The 21,982-nt window shown below is 37.3% G+C and overlaps 2 protein-coding genes across 3 annotated transcripts in view; one reads left to right on the top strand and one right to left on the bottom strand.

The window, feature by feature from the left end:
- LOC150074934 (dynein light chain 1, cytoplasmic) overlaps positions 1-1,490 on the top strand; it is a 35,063-nt gene extending 33,573 nt beyond the window's left edge. For both annotated transcript variants that reach the window (XM_090389371.1, XM_090389373.1), the window contains exon 2: positions 982-1,490. In XM_090389371.1, the coding sequence (XP_090245497.1) occupies positions 991-1,263 (273 nt within the window). In that variant the 5' untranslated portion in view covers positions 982-990 and the 3' untranslated portion in view covers positions 1,264-1,490. The remainder of the gene's footprint in view (positions 1-981) is intronic.
- Positions 1,491-1,632: 142 nt separating this feature from the next.
- Positions 1,633-21,982, bottom strand: part of Coq5 (ubiquinone biosynthesis protein COQ3, mitochondrial) — an 80,457-nt gene continuing 60,107 nt past the window's right edge. Inside the window, exon 7 of the mRNA XM_090389370.1 lies at positions 1,633-1,740. Within this exon, the coding sequence (XP_090245496.1) occupies positions 1,633-1,740 (108 nt within the window). The remainder of the gene's footprint in view (positions 1,741-21,982) is intronic.

The following is a 21,982-nucleotide window of genomic DNA, read 5'->3' on the forward strand; positions in this document are numbered from 1 at the left end:
AAGAAATACTGCTGACCAGTGCTAATAGATGCGACCATGATCACGAAGAAATTAACGATGAAGCTGAAGACACCAGAAACCTGATGAGTCTATGGCTATATTAATAGGTAGAAAAGCCAAATCACAAATAAATGATTCACACTTTTAAAATGGTTCATCTGGGCCTATGGTTTTGTGAAAATGTTCCTAATGTTTTTAATGCTCTGAATAAATGTGGGGTTTTCTTTGAGAATCAGACAATTTTTTTTAATTGTACTGTGCAAACAAATTACCATTTTTTATTTTATTTTTTTTTATTTGTGATAATTTAAATATTTTGTTTTTGAAACAAAATAGATTAGTTTTCATTTTCTAATTAGATAACAATTTCCAATAAAAAAGATTCTCTGTATAATGAATTTTTTTTGCTGGATTTATCGAATTCGTTATAGGGAAGTTTGACTGTATATCTGACTGCCAATCCCATTTTAAATTTTGACCAACTTGCAAATAAGATTTATTTGGGGTTTCCCTAATAAGTATGTTATCACAATATCCAGATTTCTAAATCTTTTCTCAAAATTGCATATAATAGTCTTAATGAACCAATATGTACTCCTCTAATTTAAAGACAAAGTGCTGTTTCAAATTATTTTTTTCAACTTTTCTGTTCTTAACAATATTTTCAAGAGTCTATGGCTATATTAATAGGTAACTGTTTTATGCAACAAGAAAAGCAATGTGTACAAATTCTTTTCAAACAATTGTTCAACTTCTGTTTGTAACCTTTTGTTAACCTATTTTCAATCAATTTATTAATACTTATAATCACCACTTAGAAAAAATTAAAGGGAATTTCCTAATTGTGCCAGTTTAAGTATTTATAAAGGATATCGGTATTAGCTCAGTTCATTCTTAGTAGTAAGTGATTCACAATTTAATACGTATTTCTTTGAATAGATATTTGTTCTTTGAATTAATTTGAAATTTTGTTGCTTACAGGTTACCAAGATGTCATCTGATCGTAAAGCTGTCATAAAGAATGCAGATATGTCAGAAGAAATGCAACAGGATGCAGTCGATATTGCCACGCAAGCTTTGGAAAAATATAATATTGAAAAAGACATTGCTGCATATATCAAGAAAGAATTTGATAAGAAGTATAATCCTACATGGCATTGTATAGTGGGCCGTAATTTTGGCAGCTATGTAACTCATGAAACAAAACACTTCATATACTTCTACCTGGGCCAAGTGGCAATTCTTCTCTTTAAATCTGGTTAAATATTTTTAAGCTTCCATTATTTTTTCCCCTTTTTGTTGTTCATTTGGGAGGGTTGGGAACTAATGTTGCAGCTATGTTGTGAAGAGTGTTTGTGCATTCATCTTGTATTGTCAAGTTATAAAATGGTAAAGTAGGTGTCAAAACTAGTCTAAATAAGAATGTGAATTGTTTATTTGATCAAAGCTTACCATTTAACTGTCTTCTAGTAAATGCTTCCATACAGTTATGAACAGTAGATCATCACTTTTTTTAATAATTTATTTTCATTAGCTGTACAGAATGTATAGGGTTGTGCTTGCTTCACTCCCCCCACCCCTTGAGTGAACACAACTTGTTTTTATACAAGCTAAAAAATAAAAGCACAATGATCAGTATCCTACTTTAAAGCCTGAATGGATTGCTGCAACTCCACACAAGAGGTTTTCATATGTCACCATTCCAAGTCCTACATCTTGAAGCATTTCTTGAAACTGCTCCTATAACAATATTCCCTTTTATAGTTAACAATACAAAATGTAGGCCTTTCTTCATAAATTCAGTTTCTTAAAAAGGTTTTCTGATTAATAATAAAATAGTGAACATTAAACAATTGAAAATATTGGTGTACTTCATGCTTAGTTTCATTTAAATAACTCAAATTCATAAGATTGCATTTACTATCAGTTCATTTCAAAAAAATTTTTTTTTTTTTTTTTTTTTTTGTTGTTGTTGTGAGGTGGGGGGAAGGTCGTGCTGATCAGTGTATCTCTTGAACATAAAATTGCCCAGATTGTGCTATTGAGTTGCAGTAATCATTTCTCAGGTTAATTTGTTATTTGATATGTTGATTTTTAGTTAGATTTTTGGAACATTTTATATCAAATGCATAGTCTCTAATGTAGTTCTCCAACCTAGAAACAAGTTTGTCAATAAATAGCCAATGAAAATGTTAACTTTATTCTTAAAACACATTATGCCATATTATATAAAACTAATAAGTTTATAAATGCAATAACCAACTCATTTGCATTTTCTCCCCCACCACACAACATGTTAATGTTTAGTGTAACCCATATCTTAAGCACTGTACATGTTATTTCAGGAATGTGTACCTGCAAATTATTTTGTCTTGAATTTACTTTAACAAGTGGGTAAAGCCTTCAGACTATGCATGAAGATAAATAAAATATTAGAGGCTTCTTGTTAGGCCTGTGCACAGTGAGGATGCCACATTGCTGACAATCAGTATGTTGCTGTCTCTCAGCAGTAAGAGGTACTATGATGTTAGTACATGATCATCTCTACAGTCACTTCTAAACAGTTTTATGTGGCTTTCTTAGTGTGCTAGGTATATGGATTACTATGCTAGAACAGCATGTGTTCATCAAACTGCATTTATAATGCAGTGCATCACAGATGATGGGACACCACTTTCAACCACTCCTTTAATGAAATTTTTACTTAAATTGCCTTCATTACTAATGAAGGAAAATTATTTCAACGTAGGCATCACCATACTGTATTTTTCTCAGTTTTGTTCTCTTTGGTGCTGACTAGAGGAAATTTTTGAGAAGCAGTGTGTCACTCACTGCTAGTGTGATGTCTCTATGCACACTCTTCCTGTACTAATACTACAAAAATTCTTATTCAAGCTGGGGTAAGTGCACTCAGTTGATAACTACTTCCAAGCAAAAATTTAATAATTAGGGAAACTGCATTTTAGAATAATACTACCGAACAAAATCAAAAGTTTAAGGATAACGTTTTTCACAAGCTTATGATGGGATTTGTTTGTGCACACAGATGTTTGATAGAACTGAATTGCAAGTTGCTTCGAGAGATTTATGTAACTTTTGCTGCCAACTAGTCAGCGAGAACACTTTCAATGTGCTGTTATTTTTGGAATATTAAAAAAATAATAATAATAAAATCAGCATTCCAAAAATTCAAACATGGTTGAAACTTAAGTTTGGGATTTATTACTAAAAGCAAACACTTGTGTTTACTTTTAGTATTAAAAAAATAATTCATGTACATGAAGTAACATCAACACAAGCAAATAAAACTGGAAAGTCTATAAAAAACAACTGCAAAACACTGCCAGTACTGAGTAGTTAATTTCATGTGCCTTTATGTTTACAGTGCTCATTGGTTGGCCACTTAAGAATGACTGCTCATCTGCATTACGACACACTGCATGAGTGCATTTTGAATACATTTGCAGTGAACATGTTAAGGTAACAGATGGTTGTGTGTCAAAGAATATCACTAGTTTTCAAAATCCACTCGTGCAGTGTGCTGTAATGCACGTGAGCAGTTATTCTTAAGGTTGCAAAATGCACATTTGTGGGCTTGTACGAATCTCCGCACAATTTCAGACATGCACTTCTGGTCCTGTTACTTGTTGGCCCATTTGTATTTGAAGGCTGTTTTGATAGCTGGTCATCACCTATGGTTTTTACAGGAGGAGAGCTGCCACTGCTATAGTGCTCCTCCACAAATCAGGAAATGTGGCTGCAGAAAGATGATGCACCCCTTAATCTGGTGGTGGGGGGGCTTCATTTCTCACTCAGCATTTTCCAGCCTGTTGGATAGAATAAGAGGGTGCGGTTGGTTAGCCTGTGTGTTCACCAGAAATTCTGGTGAACACAGACCTTTCTTCTCTGGGGTCAAAAAATCGTAGCAGGGCTCAGCTGCTGAATTTAAAAAAGGCAGCCCTCATCTTTTGTTTATTTCTAATCACATCAGAAATAAAGACTCCAAGATTTGAAAGAGTTTGTTTATGCATGGGTACTGCACATACAGTAAGCCCTCCCTAATTTGGATGTCAGATAATCTGGATCGAAATAGGAAAAATTCTGTTCACAGGTTTGAGTACTTTGAAAGACACACAGGATTTAGGCAGGCAAAGAGTCACTCTGACTGTGCAGAAAGAGATGGAATATACATTACATTGTGTTGTTCTGTATCGTTGTTGACTGAGTGGGACGGATGTTATTGCTTTATTTACATACTTTTATATGTATATAAGTTAATATATTTTCTATAATAGTGGGTTCTAAAGAATTGGAAAAGTGGAATAAAAAGAAAACGTTATTACTTAAACAACCTGAAAATGGTGTTTATGGAAAAAATTGAAGAATTTTGTATAGTCCAAAAGACTGTTAGATTTAAAAACAATCTATAAAAGCATTTGCTTTAAAATTCAATGTGGAGAGTGATAATAGCAGTGCATCAACTAGACTGCCATTAAAAAAGCCAAAATAAATAAGTGTTGCTGGAAGAAGCTGTATTTAAGTGGCATTGTGTTGATGCCATTGATAAATATATAAAAAGACTATGCATCTATCGATAGATAAATGTATTATCTTTTTACAGTTTTTAAATAAAAGCTCTACAGTGATTTTTTATTTATTTATTTTCATCAGCACTACCTATATGATTAAATTTTCCATATATTTGTGTTCTATTGTCTTTTACTTTTGTCAATTAATCCGGACTAGCGAAGGTTTACTGTACATGGGTGGTGGTATCTGCCGAGAATAAGTAACAGTAGTCTTCTCTAGTGAAAGCAGTGCAGTACCTTGGCCATTCACAATATTATGATACAATATAATACCAGTTGATTCACAATATGATATTAACAATGCATTTGTTACTACCTGGGTAGTAGAAATCATATGCAGTAGCCATGCATAAACAAACTTTCATATTTTTAGCCAAGAAATATTTTTTAATACATCAAAAAACCAACCATATGATCATAACATTAGGCAAAAATAAAAGACCAACCATTGAGCCTAGGTCCACATTTTGTAGTGGTAGGTTCAACACTGAGGTAGATAAACTACCTCTTATTCATTTAGGTCATAATAAGAGCCAGTATGGTTTGGTAAAACAGACTCAATGTTCCCTCCCTCAACCACAATACAAGCTTGTAATGATTTTTTTTTTTTTTTGCTACTGCTCAGAAAACTTAATATCTGAGTTTCTCAGTCCATCTACCCAACTTTTCCAGATCCTGTTGCAGCAGCATACTGTCATTACCCAGTGATTCCATTATTTTCCATGGAAGAGAAGTCAAACTAGCAAGTCTGTAATTGCTCGTGTCACCCTTCGATTCCCCCTTTTTGAATTGGAGATACATTTGCACATCTCCAATCTGTGGGGGACTTCCCCTGAGTCTAAGGATGCTGTCATTATGGCTAAGGGTTTGCTTACTTCCTTTTCCACCTCCTTTAATATAACTGGATAGATCCATCTAGCCCAGGTGCCTTTCTTATGTTTAGCTTCAATTTCTCCTCCACATTGCTCTTAGTTTTACAAAATCATTTAACTGCCTGTTAGAGTTTGATAAACATCTGGTCCCCTCCCCCTTGACTAACTCCTCATGTGTGAATGTAGATGCAAATGAATGATCATCTGCAGTCAAACCATTGGTATCAAGTGGACCAATCTGATTAATTGCTAGTTCATCTGACATCAATTTGGGCCTAAACCTAGAGTGATATTTCTTAGTGGGAATAAAAAGCCTAGTAGCTTCCAAAATTACTTTCTTGAATGCTTCCCATTTAGAATTTGCTGTTGGTAACATCAGTTGGTCCCACTGTATAGAACTTAAAAAATCTCTTAACTGCAAGACAGGAAAGAATAAAAGTTATTTAATATATTTTTTTTGTTTTTTCACTTTGTCTGATGTTGGCTGAGACCACTGTAGTTGCCTTTACAAAAGCAAGCAAAAACCCTTTCCTTTACTTACCCCTGATGGTAGTTACCTCTTTAGATCCCACATCAGTACACTGATCACTACCACCCAGTAGTTCCTCCATCTGTAAATTCCTTATACACTAATAATCACTGCTGATAATCAGATCAAGAGTGTTACTTCCTCTTGTTGCCTCTAACATGCTGCTATAGAAAACAATCGTCCAATAAATCCAGAAGTCTTGCTAGTGTGTTTCAGTGAAGAAACCACAAATTCCAGTCTATATCTGGGAGGTTAAAACCCCCCTTTTAAGACAATCTGATTTACTGGCCCACTCTTTCTGTGTATATTGTTCATTGTACTCATCAGAGTCATTAGGCCTATAACAAACTCTTACCCTCATTTTTGCTTTCCCAGTGTTATGTCACAACAAACTGACTGAACATTGTACTGTCCATCTATGTCAATGATGCACTTCCTTAGATTTTTATGTGTTTCTTAACAACATAGCCCCTCCTCCCTTTCTGTACACATTGCACTCTCCAAATTCCAATTCTGCATCCCTTATATCTGAGTGGCACCACATCTCTGATATCCCAAACAGCACTTCAAATTTATTTACTATACTCCTAGCATTGGTGTACATGCAAGTATACATGCACCTGTTCTTACTCTTAGTTACTCTAACACAGCCCATGTATTTACTTGTTTCATGACCCTGAGCAGTTCCCGAAATCCCCAGCAACTGCCTTTCTGGGCCGTTGCTCATTCCAATAGAAGCAATGCAAGAATTATATCCACCTCTGTCTGTGGCTACTGTTAATCTATTAGTCTGCAAATACCCCCAAGCTAACAGTTTCCCAACCCACCTAACATTTGTTAGTAGAAAACATTGAATTATGTAAAAAATTTCTTACTGTTTGGAGCGCAGTAAAAACTTAACAGTTCTGAGGCAAAATCACCCTACACAATTTTCTGTAATGCTGTGCTTTGGGGAATGGCCAATCTGAAAAGCACATTTGTCAAGCATTAACCATTTTCCTAAACATAGCTGGAAAATGGATTGCTAGATTGGGGAAGTTTTACAGTAATTAAAATACAAATATTGATGCTTTCTACAGCTGATGAAACCTCAAATTTTTGGCCAACTTCAGATGAGTTTTATTGTAATCGTTCTCCCTCCCTTGTCTTAAAAAAAAAAAAAAGGAAAGTTCATACTATTAACATCAACTTAGAGACAAGTTGGTATTTGGTTTTTAGGAGCATTAGCAACTAAGGCCATATTGCTCCGGGATATGGGGTGGTCATTCCCTGACCTTTCCGTATTTGGTGGTGGCGGGTTCGAACCCCAATCTAATCAAGAAGCGTGTGCTACACACTGCTGCTCCTTTCCACCTGGCTACGGAGGCACCTCCAAAATTACAAAATTACCAGAATAAAGAGTGGATGAGGTGTTGAATTATTTTTGCACATATAGCTTGTCGGTATCAATAAAGTTAAAATCACTAGTCTGTTTAAAACAAATAATTTTGTGGGAAAGAATGTGATTAGACACTTACAGTTTTAAAACATGTTAAAGCAAGCCTCCATCATGTTGCACAAAAACCTCAATATAACAATGCATCATAACAGTAATTACATTAAACTGGCCAGGTAGCAGATCTCTCCTCTATGAAAGCATATTAGCTGCTCTTGCAAGCTGCCAAGGATGAATCCTCCAAGCTTATTCCAAAAAGCATTCTACTTCTGCATTATCTGTTAAATGTATACTATTACCCTTACCCATTTACTTAAAAAAAAAATGAAGGCTGGTTCTGGTTCATCTTTCCTGGTAAACTGCAACAGCTAAAATAGTGCCAAGTAAATAACAGAAAAATACTAATAAAAAGAACTGGGTTTAATTTTTATGGTCATTTTGCACATCTTATAGCAGGGCAAAAAAAATTTTTGAAAAAAATTTCGTCTCTAAAGGTCAGAGTGATTTGGCCACATTCAAGCTAGGCCAACAACTCTAAATGAACTTTTACGAAGGTATCTATGTGCAAAAGAAAGTTAAAATTTATTTGAAGTGGTTTAGCCTCCACTGCATGTCAGACACACTAATTGAAGTTTAGAGTAATGGAAGTGCATAAGATTTAAGCCTCACTGCCATACTTTGGCACATAACAGCTGCATAGTAGTGATACCCTATAAGATCAACATGAATAATGCATATACAAACCTAGCAGATCTGATGTGGGAATTGGTTGTATTTTGGATGGCCACGTATGGCATATTGTATTCATCATTACATTTTGGATGATGAATTGTTGAATAACAAAAAAAAATTTTTCTCCATAGGATTGTAAATTACACCAAATTAAAAACATTCACATAACTAATTGAGTAACATGTTTAGTCTCCAGAGCAAAGTTTCTGGCATCCCCCCTTCAACAAATGCATGTTACTACTAGTAACAATACTAAAATATACACTCAACACAGGGTGTTGCATGTATATTATATTAATAGTATTGTAAACAGTGTTGCGTGTTCGTCATCACGCAACACTGCGGAAACCCCCAAGGCAGAATGCGCTGGTCCCACAGGACCTAGTAGTTGTTGTTGACTATTGTCAGGGGAACATGCTTTGTAAAAAGGATAGGTGGAACAGGACCAGGGTATGTCTGCCAGGGGCAAAGGTTGATGACACTAGAGCGGATATCATCTTTTAAGGGCAGAAAAGGTGATATAGTTGTACACATTGGCACTAATGATATTAAGAGGAGGAGACCGGCGGAATTACTTAACAAGTACAGGTCACTGTTGAACAAAAGCTGAGAATTAGGGTTGAATTTGAAAGTGTCTGCAATTCTGCCCGGACACGATAGGAGGGAGTATATGATGAGAGCCTTGTCGATCAATTCGGCCCTGGAAAGATTGTGGAAGGCTCAAGGGATAGAATTTTTTTCAGCCTGGTCTGTACTTGTTAACAGGAGAGACTACTTCTACAGGGATGGGATACACTTAAATAGAAAGGGTGCAAGAATATTTGCTGATGCTATTGAGGCAGTGTTAGGTGGGTCGGAAAATGTATCGTGGGGGAATACAAGGACTAATAGTTTAACAGTAGTCGCAGGCAGAGGTGAAGGTGATTCTTGCACAACTTCTATTAGAATAAGTAGTGGCCTGGAGTGAGGGGTGTTGGGTGTTTCAGGTACGCATGGCAGTCATCGGGAAATAGGTGGGTATATGGGATGTGTTAGGGTAACTAGGAATAGGAGCATATATGCTTGTAGATGCCTCCGTAGCCAGGTGGGAAGGAGCAGCAGTACATAGCACACGCTTCTTGATTAAACCGGTGCAATATGGTCTTAGTTGCTAATGCTCCTAAAAACAAAATTGCATGTACACCAATGCTAGAAGTATAGTAAATAAATTTGATGAATTTGAAGTGTTGGTCAAGACATCAAAGGTGGATATTGTTGGGATAGCAGAGACGCGGTTTCACATAGATATTATGCAGAACTGGAATTTGGGGAGTATAGAAAGGGAGGAGGTGTTATGCTGTTAATTAAGAAAATCAAAAACACCCAGTTGATATAGATGAACAGTGCACTGCAAAAGCAAAAATAAGAGTAGGCGTGTGTTATAGGACTAATGAGTACAATGAACAATTGTACAGAGAAATAGTGAACTAGTAAATCAGAATGTCGGGATTTTAACTTCCCAGATATTCACTGGATCTTGTGGATTGGTCACTCACACACTAGTCAGACTTGTGGATTGATTGGATGATTGTTTTCTGCAGCAGCAGCATGTTTGAGAGACAACCAAAGACTTGATCTAGTTATCAGCAGTGATCATGTATTAACAATTTGCAGATAAAGGAACCACTAGGTGTACTGATGTGGGATTTACTTAAAAATTTAATTACCATCAGGGGTAAAGGAAAGGGTTTTGGCTTCCGTAAAGGTGAGTAGTGGTCTCAGACAGTTTTTAAATTCTGTACAGTGGGATCAACTGATGTTACCAACAGTAAATTCTAAGTGGGAAGCATTCAAGAAATTAATCATGGATGCTACTAAAAGTTTCATACCTATTAAGAAATATTGTTCAAGGTTTAGGCCTAAATGGTTATCTAATGACTAATGAGACTCATAACAGAAGAAAAATGCATGGGATGCACATAAATTATCAAGCGACTTGTAGCCTAGGGCAGATATAAGCTAGTTTGTAATCAGGTCACAAAGGTTAGGCAGATTACAAGAAATCCTTGGCAAAATATGCTAAATGCTAAGAAAAACAGCAAGGATTTCTTTACTTACATAAACTAAAAGGAAGGGGATGAATCTGATTGGTCCACTTGACATTGACATGAGTATTTTGCATCTACATTCACACATTAGGAATTATTAAGGTTTGAAAATGGCAAAAGGTTATCAAATTGTAGCAGGATATTTAATGATTTTGTAATAACAGAGCAAAGTGGAGGAGAAATTGTTGAAGTTAAACATAAGAAAAGCACCGGGGGTGGATGGGATCTATCCAGTTATATTAAAGGAGGCAGCAAAGCAAACCCTTAGCCATAATTATGAGAGCATCCTTGGACTCCAGGGAGGTTCCCATGGACTGGAGATGTGCAAATGTATCCCCAATTCACAAAGGGGGATCGAAGGGTGACACGAGTAATTACAGACCAGTTAGTTTAACTTCTGTTCCGGGTAAAATAATGGAGTCACTGGTTAAAGATACATTGCAGGATCATCTAGACAAGACTGCAGCAATAAGTCAGACACAGCATGGGTTTGTTAAGGGAAAGTCTTGTCTGACAAATATGATAGGATATTATGATGTGGTTACGAAGGAACTGGATGCAAAAAATAATTTTGATATCATATACAGTGGATTCCGGTTATTTGGGGCATCTGTTTATTTGGGGTAAATCTTAAAAAACAGAACCCAATCGAGAAAATAGCCAGAGTTTACTTTGTTTAATTGAGACAAAATGCCATTTAATCGGGGCAGAAGACCGCACCACTGGAGATTACCATAAGATTTTCTCTGACCGAACCAAGTAGTTTGGTCAGATTTTTGGAGGTCACAACCATAAAACAATTAGCAGTCACCTGTTTTTTCAGCTTTTCTGTTAGTGCAATCTATCGTAAACGGATAGTAAACTCAGATCTTATTGAATTTGTGATAATACTGACAGCTGGAATGCTGTGGGTTATTATGGTGTAATGTGTTTACATGGAATCTTCAATCATATAAAAAAAATAATTTTCAGAATCTTCTCTTCGTTCCTATTTTTAAAGCTTTGTAACTCGTTACACCGTTCCCACTTGCGTGTATTGTGTTACTTGCAATTTGTGTGTGCAGTGTTTTTTGTTATTGATTGCTTATCTTTTTACTGTTTAAAATTTCAGCCCCCACCAACAAATGTCAGTGAACAGAAATGTCAACTAGTTTAGTTAGTATGTACATATTACAGTACGTATTAATTATTCCGATTATCACGTATATTCTTCCGAATTTCCGGTATCATTTAATTTTTTAATTGGTAAGGTAATAATGGGTAAATTTGTGCTTAATATATCTTTACTTTTATAGCCTGCAGATAACATTCCTCCTATTTTTGCTAATTACAATCGCTGTTTAATAGAAATAAAATTCAATTCACAAACGTGATCATAATGACCGGCACTTACTGCACATCGTATAGTGAACGGTACTTTACTATGGTGCGTTCGTCGTAACGTGATTTGATTGTACAGTGAACTAATTGTAAAGGGGGGTACATTGTATTTTTAACTACTGTATTTACGTGAAACTTTGGATAATTGGGGTAGCCGCTTAATTGGGCCAAAATGCACTAGTTCCGATGTGTCCCAAATATCCAGAATCGACTGTATTTGGATTTCAGGAAAGCTTTTGACACTGTTGCGCATTGAAGACTATTGTACAAATTGGAGCAGAATGGTATTAAGGGTAAGTTGCTACAATGGAAAAAAGGATGGTTAAGTGGGAGAAGATGGGTGGTAATCAATGGGTGCTGCTCTTCGTGGACTAATGTTATTAGTGGAGTCCCACAAGGTTTGGTGTTGGGTCCACTGCTGTTTTGTATATTTATCAATGATATTGATGAAGGTATATCAGGCTTAATATCGAAGTTTGCAGATGATACAAAGGTCGGCAGGGTTGTTAATGACAATAATGGCAGCGTGCTACTGCAACAGGATCTAGATAATTTGGGCAGATGGGCTAAGAAGTGGCAACTGAAGGTTAACCTGGACAAATGCAAAGTACTGCATATGGGTAGAAGTAACCCCAGAGAAACGTACCAACTGTGTGGTACTACACTTAAGGTGGTAGAAAATGAAAAAAACCTGGGAGTAATTGTGCAGTCAGATATGAAGTTTTCTGAGCAATGCAGACAGGCTACCAGGGTAGGTCATGGGGTTTTGTCAATGATATATAGGAATTTTGCTAGGAGGTGATTATCCCTCTGCATAAGGCAACGGTCAGGCCACGCCTTGAGTATTGCGTACAGGTCTGGAGGCCTCATTTTAGGAAGGATGTAGATTTACCTGAGCGTGTACAGAGAAGGGCAACAAGATTGGTGAGGGGAATGAAGGGATCCTCTTACCAAGAGAGCCTCAAGTTCTGAAAATTGCAGTGGCTGGAGACTAGGCACCTGCGCAGTGATCTGATTGAGGTGTATAAGGCCTTGAATGGGTTGAGCACGCTGAATTCTGATGGGATCCTTCCACTTGTTTAGATTATGAACCTAAGGGGGCATAAATTCAAATTAAGAAAGAATAGATGTATAGAAATTTGCCTTTAGCCAGCGGGTGGTTAATTGCTGGAACAAACTTCCATCTGTTGTGGAAGTTGATAGGTTGAAAAATTTAAGTAGGAACTGGACAGGCATTTGGAGGGAATGGTGTGATTTTTTTATTTTTTTTGGCTGATGCTGCATAAGCTCATACACTTGCTTTCTTGCATCACATGCCACTACTACACTAATAATATAGTATTATACTAACAACTAGGTGGTATATGAACTGGTGCAATACTTTGCTTATTGGAGGCTAGAAGTGGTGAAACCCACGTTTAGCCTCCAAAGCAAAGTTTCTGACATCCCCCATCAACCCACACACAGAACTAGTAGTATCAGTTTTGATACCTTTCATGTCTGGGGGTTTCAAAAAAAAAATTATAGATCTGTAGGCTTCACATATGTTTCAGGGTAAATAATGAAGTCAATCGTTAAAGAAGTAATACAGGAAGATTGAGTTTTATAGCAATCACAGCAATATGTTTCACATGGTTAGGACTTCGGAAAACACTAAAAAATGTAACAAATACAGTAAATTCCTGCTAAGGTTAGGCAAGGTGAAGTTCTGCTTCTATGTACCAAGCCATCACCTAAATGAAAAAAAGAAAGCAATATTCAACCCCAGCAGTGCAGATGCATACCCATGCCCACAAAAGAATGAGTGACACTTTTCTGCCCAGACACGATAGGAGGGAGTATATGATGACAGCCCTGTCGATCAATTCGTCCCTGGAGAGATTGTGCAAGGCTAAAGAGGTAGAATTTTTCTCAGCCTGGTCTGTGCTTGTTAGGTATCCCATAACTAGAAGCAGTCTCTCCTGAAACAGGAGACTGCTTCTACAGTTATGGGATACACTTAAATAGAAAGGGTGCAAGAATATTTGCTGATGCTATAGAGGCAGTGTTAGGTGGGTCAGAAAACTGCTAGCTTGTAGGGATACAAGGACTAATAGAATAACAGTAGCTGCTGGCAGAGGTGAAAGCAATTATTGCACTGCTTCTATTGGAATGAGCAGCAAGATGCAGGCTATTTCAGAGACTGCAGTACAAGTAAACACATGGGATGTGTTAGGGTAGCTAAGAATAGGAACAGGTGCATGTATACTTGCATTTACACAAATGCTAGGAGTTTGGTAAATAAATTTGATGAATTTGAGGTGTTGGTCAAAACATCAAATGCAGATATTGTTGGGATATCAGAGACGTGGTGTCACACAGATATAAGGAATGCAGAACTGGAATTTGGGGAGTACAATGTGTATAGACAGGATAGGAAGAGGGGAGGGGCTATGCTATTAGTTAAGAAATGAAATCCAAGGAAGTGCAGCCAGTCGACATTGCTGGGCAGTGCAGTGTCAAGTCAGTTTGGTGTGACATAAGCATTGGGAGATCAAAATTGAGAGTGTTATATGATATGAGTATAATAAGAAACTGTACAGAGAAATAGAGTGGGCCAGTAAATCAGAGTCTTATAATGGGGGATTTTAATTTCCCGGATATTGACTGGAATTTGTGGATTGGTCACACACTAGCAAGGTTTTTGTGGATTTATTGGATGACTGTTTTCTACATCATGTTTGGGAGGTAACTAGTGAGAGTAACACTCTTGATCTGATTATCAGTAGTGATTCTTCATGCATTAAGAATCTGCTGATAAAGGAACCACAAGGTGGAAATGATCACAGTGTGCTGAAGTGGGATTTACTCAAAGAGGTAACTACCATCAGGGGTAAAGGGAAGGGTTTTACTACAGTGGTCTGAGACAGCATTTAAATTCTATATGGTGGGACCAACTGATGATGTTATCAACAGCAAATTCAAAATGGGAGGAATTCAAAGAATTAACCTTGGAAGCTACTAGGCTTTTCATACCACCTAAGAAATATTGTTCAAGATTTGAGCCTAAATGGATGTTAGATGAACTAATAAGACATGTGGCAGAGAAGAAGAAAAATGCATGGGATACATATAAATTAATGGGTGACATGGAAGCCTATGATAGATATAAGCTGGTCTGTAACCAAGTCACAAAGAAGATTAGGCAGATTATAAGAAATCTTTGGCAGAGAAAAACAGCAAAGAGTTCTTTACCTATGTAAACTCTAGAAGGAAAGGGATGAATCAGATTGGTCCATTGGTATTGATGGTTCAACTGTTGATGATCCTGCTCAGGTGGCTAACAAACTAAATGAGTATTTTGCATCTACATTCACACATAACGAGTTATTCAGGGAGGAGAATGCCAGAGATAAATTAAACTCTGGCATTGAGCTAGATGATTTTGTAATAACAGAGGAAAGTGGAGAAGAAATTGTTGAAGATAAACATAAAAAAGGCACCCGGGGTGGATGGGATCTATCCAGATATATTAAAGGAGGCAGCAAAGGAAATAAGCAAACCATTAGCCATAATTATGAGGGCTTCCTTGGACTCAGGGGAGGTACCCATGGACTGGAGATGTGAAAATGTGACCCCAATTCACAAAGGAGGATCAAAGGGCAACAAGTAATTATAGACCTGTTAGTTTAACTTCTGCTCCAGGGAAATTAATGGAGGCACTGGTAAAAGAAGCACTGCAGGATCATCTAGACAAGACTTCAGTTATAGCTTGGACACAGCATGCTTTTGTTAAGGAGAAGTCTTGTCTGATCAATTTGATTGGATGCGGGGAATAACTTTGATATCATAATTTGGATCTTAGAAAGGCTTTTGATACTGTTGCACAAGGAAGACTGCTGCATAAATTGGAGCAGGGTGGCATAGGAGGCAAATTGCTGCTATGGATAAAGGGATGGTTGCGTGGGAGAAAACAGAGAGTGGTAACTGAAACTGCTCTTCGTGGACTAATGTTATTAGTGGAGTCCTTCAGGGTTCAGTTTTGGGTCCATTGTTGTTTTCTGTATTTATAAATGATATTGATATATCAGGCTTAATGTCCAAGTTTGCAGATGATATGTAGATTGGCAGGGTTATTAATGACAGTAAAGACAGTATGCTACTGCAGCAGGATCTAGAAAAGTTAGGCAGACGGGCTGAGAAATGGCAACTGAAGTTTAACCTTGAGAAATGCAAAGTACAGTAAAACCCCGGCTATTCACGGTATCTGTATTCACAGTCGCTGATTTAATATAAAATGAAACATAAAAAAATGTGAAATTTAAAGTGCTGTGAACATTTTCTGCCATAAAAAAACATGGGCGTGGCTAAAATTATCTTTCCCATTCAAAACAGCGCTCAGTAGGTTGGGGAGATGGGTGACAAAATCGCGAGCGTGGATGTTTCTCGCTAATCCTTGTTCAATATGTGTTATGCGCTTGTCATGGAAGGTTTCGTCATTTGCTTTTAATTTATATGCTTATAAATTTATCAATTTATAAATTGATATGCTTACAAAAGTGATAAATCTACCGTTCTGTAGTGTAAAACATACTTTTTCGAGCATGTTAACGGAAGAAAGTGACTTTATTGTGGACAAGTTCTTTCTAACCCGTACAAAAATATGGCTACGAATAACGAGGGAAATGTGAAAATATCAAAGAAGATGATGACATTAGCGAATAAAATTGAGTTATTAGACAAAATTTCTAATGGTGAAAGTGTCTCCTCAGTGGCAAAACATTGTAAAATCAATGAGTCAATGGTATGATCAATCAAAAAATTGGAAGAAAAAATCCGCCGTAGTTTACGTGAAAACGTGCTAATTGCTTCAAAAATTTGCTCTGTAACTCGTGATGTTAAATTAGAAAAAATGGAAAAAGCTTTAAATCTGTCGATAGAAGACTGAACTCAAAATAAAATTCCGTTAAGTTCACTCATAATCATTCGTGAAAAGGCAAATCTCCTTTATCAACACTTTAGCGAAACTGGTGATAGCACTGGCAGGATAATTTTTTAGCTAGCAAAGGCACTGGTTTGAAAGATTTGTTTGAAATTTCTAATAAATATTACATTTAATATTAAATTGTTTCTTATTTTCATTTCGATGCCATATGCTTGCATTTCACTATGTACATAGTCATATTATGAAGGTACATATAATACATACATAGACAAAATTTTAGACTAGTTTTTCTTATATATTTCATACTTTGGAATGGAACCCCTTTATTACTATGGGAGCCATAACTCAGTATTCGCGGCATTTCTCAGGAACGTAACCCCCGCGAATAGAGGGGGTTTATTGTACTCTATATGGGAAGCAGTAACCCCAGAGTAACGTATCAATTCTGTGGTACTACACTGACAGTGGTAGAGAATGAAAAGGACCTGGGGGTAATTGTGCAGGCAGATATGAAGTTCTCTGACCAGTGCAGACGGTCTGCAAGAGTAGCTCATGGTGCCTTGTCAATGATATACAGGAATTTTTCTAGCAGAGATAAGAAGCTGATTATCCCCTTCTTAAGGCAATGGTCAGGCCACGCCTTGAGTACTGTATACAGGTCTGGAGGCCTCATTTTAGGAAGGATTGCTCTTACGAAGAAAGGCTTAAGTTTTGCAGATTACAGTGTCTGGAGACTAGGCACCTGCGAGGTGGTGGTGGACAGGTATTTGGACAAAAGACTTCCATCTTTTGTCCAAATACCTGTCCAGTTCAGCCTTAAATAAATTTAAGGCTGAACTGGACAGGTATTTGGAACGAACGGAGGGGTGAAATGGGAGCGGGTTTTTTTAAATTTTTTTTTGGCTGATGCTGTATAAGCTTGCTTTCTTGCATCATATGCCTCTACTAATGCTAAAGTGTTCTCTTATTATTTTACAAATATTGATATCAACGTAGAACATATTGAACATTACAGCTCTGGTCTATATTATCAAAATAATAAACAATAGAACCAGGAACTCACAAATACTACCTCTGCAAAGGGACATCAGCAGTTGTGAATTCCAAGATGGATTTTATTTCAGTCATTAATGAGTATCGGTCATGTTGAATGGATGTCGCTATATGATTGAATTAGAGAATAACAAATAATTCCATTGCCCTCTATAGGTTAAATAAGCAAACATAACATCAGCCAGGTTTAAACCATAACTAAATTAAAATTATGTGCAATTAATGCAAACCAGATAATTAAAACTGAAGAAACCAAGTGGTGGTCATGAACATTCAAACAAAAGAGGAACAGAAAAAATCAAACTGGGGGGGTGGAGAAGAAAGAAACAAAGGACTTCTCTTTTATAAGAATGTTACAGTGAATTTGCTGTATTTGTTACATGGTTAGTGTTTTCTTTTTGATAAGCCTTATTGATATTACCACAATCCCGGCAATAAAAACATTTGTATTAAATAATCATTTGATTTTAATTTAGTTTAATGTTAATTTGCATCTGGTTTAGACCTATCAACCAGCTGAGTGGATGTTTAAATTTGCATTTCTGTCTATTATGTTTGCTTATTAAATGAAGAAAGGGCAGCAGCCATAACATACTTTATAATTTTGTGGGTTTTTTTTGTTCACATTGTATAGGCACATCCATTGAAAACTTGCTGAATAGCGATCAGCGACTGAGACATGATCACTGCAGAGTTAACAAGTGCTGATGTCCCCACATAGACATAATGCTTGTGAGTTCCTGGTTCCTTTATTTAATTACAGTAAAAGCACTCTTAGCTAACTTCCTGTATTAACCAACACAACCCCATATTGTCTGATATCCCCAGTACTGCTGTGAATACTAATCTAGTATGGTTGCAGTTGTAGGCTAATGTGCAACTCACCACTCAGGAAGTTGTTTACTTCCTAAGTGGTGAGTTGTGTGTGTGTTCCAAGCTGGGTTTGCACCAGCAAAATTGTCATTGTAATTACAGCATTATATTTAATTAAATATTACATAAATTAATAAAATATGGGCAAGAAAAAAAATGTTGTTTGTATGAAAACATAGTTTGATGTTCTGGAAAGACAAGTGAGTTTCAAAAAAAAAAAAGAAAACCTGCTGAATTAGTTGTTGGCAAAACAAATGGAAAAATTCTAGGATTTTCACTCAGTTTGTTTTGCAAGGGCCATTACAGAACTCCAATCAGTAGACCTATAAAAGCAATATCAAAGGTAAAGCCTTAGTCTTGCATTAAAGTATTGATGGTACAGAGTTTTACAGCAAGTGAAGGATGGCTTGGACATTAGAAAAAATGTCAGTATTGAGTATTAGCAGGGAGGGATTATCTACTGATTGACCTGCAACTCTTTAATGTCAGATTTCAGATCTCTTATCAACAGAGGGAAATTGATTGGAGTACAATTATAGTATGGGTGGGGCATAGTGGAATCATGATGTTACCTACAAAAATGATGGCAAAAAAGGCAGAGACAGCAGCACTAGGATATAAAAAATTTAAGGATTGAATCATGGTAGCTGCTTGCAGCAGTCCAACTAGAACTTACAAATTGTTGATACATCAACTAATCCTAGGGCTTTTAAACAATATGAACTGTTTATCTTTACCAGTTTACTACCACTCACAAAAATCAGCATGGATGGATATATTATTCGAAGAATTTTTTTTTTTCTTTTATCCTCTTTTTTAATAAATTTGTACCTTCTGTACAAAAGCCTATTTTCTTTCTGGATGATGTTTCTTCAGATCCCAATTGTGAGGAACTTAGATGGGATAAAGCCATATTTTTACCACAATGTAATATTCTAGAACCCCTTGATTCATGGGTTGGATCAAAGATATTTATTAGCGTTGGTATCAGTTGAGGCATATGATGCAAGAAAGCAAGCTTATACAAAATCAGCCAAGAAAAAAAAAAACTTTCCCAATTTGACCGGATGGGCAAAATGGGAAGGATTTTTTTTTTTTTTTTCTTGGCTGATGCTGTATAAGCTTGCTTTCTTGCATCACATGCCTCAACTAATGCTAATGTCTTTGATCCAGCCCATGAATCAAGGGGTTCTATCTAGAATGGTGAAAGTTTTTGTGTTCCAAGTTTGGTTAGGAAAAAAAGACAAGAATACAGGTTTTATAGACTCCGAAGTCATCAATATCAAAGATGTTCACATCATAGCACTGGGTGAATGAAATGCCAAGTTCAACATTTATTAAATCATTTTTAATGTCACTAACAGCTAGTGGAAAAGTGTAGTCAAGGCTTTGATGGGAAGGGTGGGGTTACATTGTTCCTCCCCTGAGGATTTGGTTTGGTTTTTTTTTTTTTTTAGGAGCATTAGCAACTAAGGCGATATTGCTCCGGGGATATGCGGTGGTCATTCCCTGACCTTTCCGCATCCTCCGAATTTGGTGGGCACAGGCTCGAACCCCGGTCTAATCAAGAAGTGTGTGCTACGCACTGCTGCTCCTGCCCACCTGGCTACGGAGGTGGCCCCCCTGAGGAGGGGGATGACGAGATTAGATGGGTTACGGCTGACCTCAAGATGTGTGTCTACCTCCAGAGCACTGATGGTTGTCAAAAGGATACGAATAGTGGGCATACAGATGTTTTTATGCCTAGGGCTACCGGGTACATTCTCTACTATCTGGGTATCTCGGAACCAATTGCATGTATTTTACGCTTGTGTCAAATGCGCTGTGTGCAGCTTCCTGGTCGGAGACTTCACACGGTGGTGTCCATGGTTAAATATTCCACTGATACCGGTGACACTAGCAGGGTCATATATGAGATTGAAAGCTCAGAATGTGGGAGAAACAGTGTAGATTGTGCGATCGCCTAGATGAACATGATAGAGCCATCAAGACGGCTGATTATAAAAGTTCAGCTATAGCCAAACATGCTTGGGAAATGGGGCATGATATTTCAGCCAAAGGAGCATTGATTGTCGACAGAGCTAGTAGTTTCTGGAACTGGAAGTGGCTGGAGAGCATACGGATATGTTCATCCAGACGCTATAGTATTAATAGGGATAAGGACTGCTGCATTCATCCACCTTTTTGAGTACCTCATTTTAGGGAGGGACGAGCAATTTAGAAAGATGCGTACCCTAGCCGTTTCCAATGTACAGGAAGTTAGTAGTGGACGTCGCAGAATTTCTGGGATATGTGTAGGTATATATATAGTGGATAACCCATAACCATCTCAGCTGATGAAGGCAGCTGTTGCTGCCAAAAGCTATTGTAGTGGTTTTAAGTGATTTCAAACCTTTAAATTTAAAATTTTTAATCAGTGATTTTATATTATCGTAATATACACTTTATTTTACTTTATTTCGGTTTTGTTTTAATTATAGTATAATGCAGTTTTGAAGATATTATTTTATTTTATAGTATGTTTTATTGTAAATAAAGTTATACAGGGTGATTCACTACCAGTGCGACAAACTTGCAGGAGGTGTAGGGGCACAAAGACAAATCGGAATCACATAGCATTGCAGGATCTGAAATGCCTTCGTCATGCGGTAGAGGACGTTGAATGGGAGGTTGCGAGAACAGCGATCCCGCTGGAAGTCAGCATTTGCGAACTGGTTCCCGAGGCGGTAGGATGGACGAGTATTCAAACGTTGAACTAGCCGACATGCACCTCGCGTATGGAGCTGCGGACTGTAATGGGCGCAACGCTCTGCGCTTGTACCAGGAACGTTTCCCGCACAGGCGTGCCCCTCCTCATATGATTTTCGCACATGTGCACAGAAGGTTACGTGAGACTGGTTGTTTCACGAGAGGTACCATGAATCGAGAGCGAATGGCGAGGACGCCAGACAATGAGGAGAATGTCCTACATCTTGCAGAAGGCAGTACGAGTACTCGAGCAACAGGCCAACGATTGGGTATTTCCAATTCCACTGTATGGAGGATACTGTCAACAAACCAAATGAGTTCATACCATCTGCAACACGTCCAATCATTGGAGCCTGCGGATTATCCACTCTGGAGGACTTTTGCTACTTGGTTTCTTCAACAGAAACGGTTCGCAAATGCTGACTTCCAGCGGGATCGCTGTTCCCGCGACCTCCCGTTCAATGTCCTCTACCGCATGACGAATCCATTTCGGACCCTGCAATGCTATGTGATTCCGATTGGTCTTTGTGCCCCCTACACCTCCTGCAAGTTTGTTGCACTGGTAGTGAATCACCCTGTATATGCAGTTTTGAGTCAGTGGTTAGTGACATTAAAAATGAATTATCAAATTCCTAACTCCGGAGGCCTCTTTAATGAATTTATTAAATCTTGGAAAAAATTTAGCTTGAGGTTGATATTGCTAATGAAAGGCTTGAACTGGAAGACGATTATGAAGAACATAGTTTTTTAAATAATTTCA

Source organism: Mastigoproctus giganteus, unplaced genomic scaffold (genome assembly GCF_048544385.1).
Source record: "Mastigoproctus giganteus isolate SK-2022 unplaced genomic scaffold, ASM4854438v1 scaffold_15, whole genome shotgun sequence".
NCBI lineage: Eukaryota > Metazoa > Arthropoda > Arachnida > Uropygi > Thelyphonidae > Mastigoproctus > Mastigoproctus giganteus.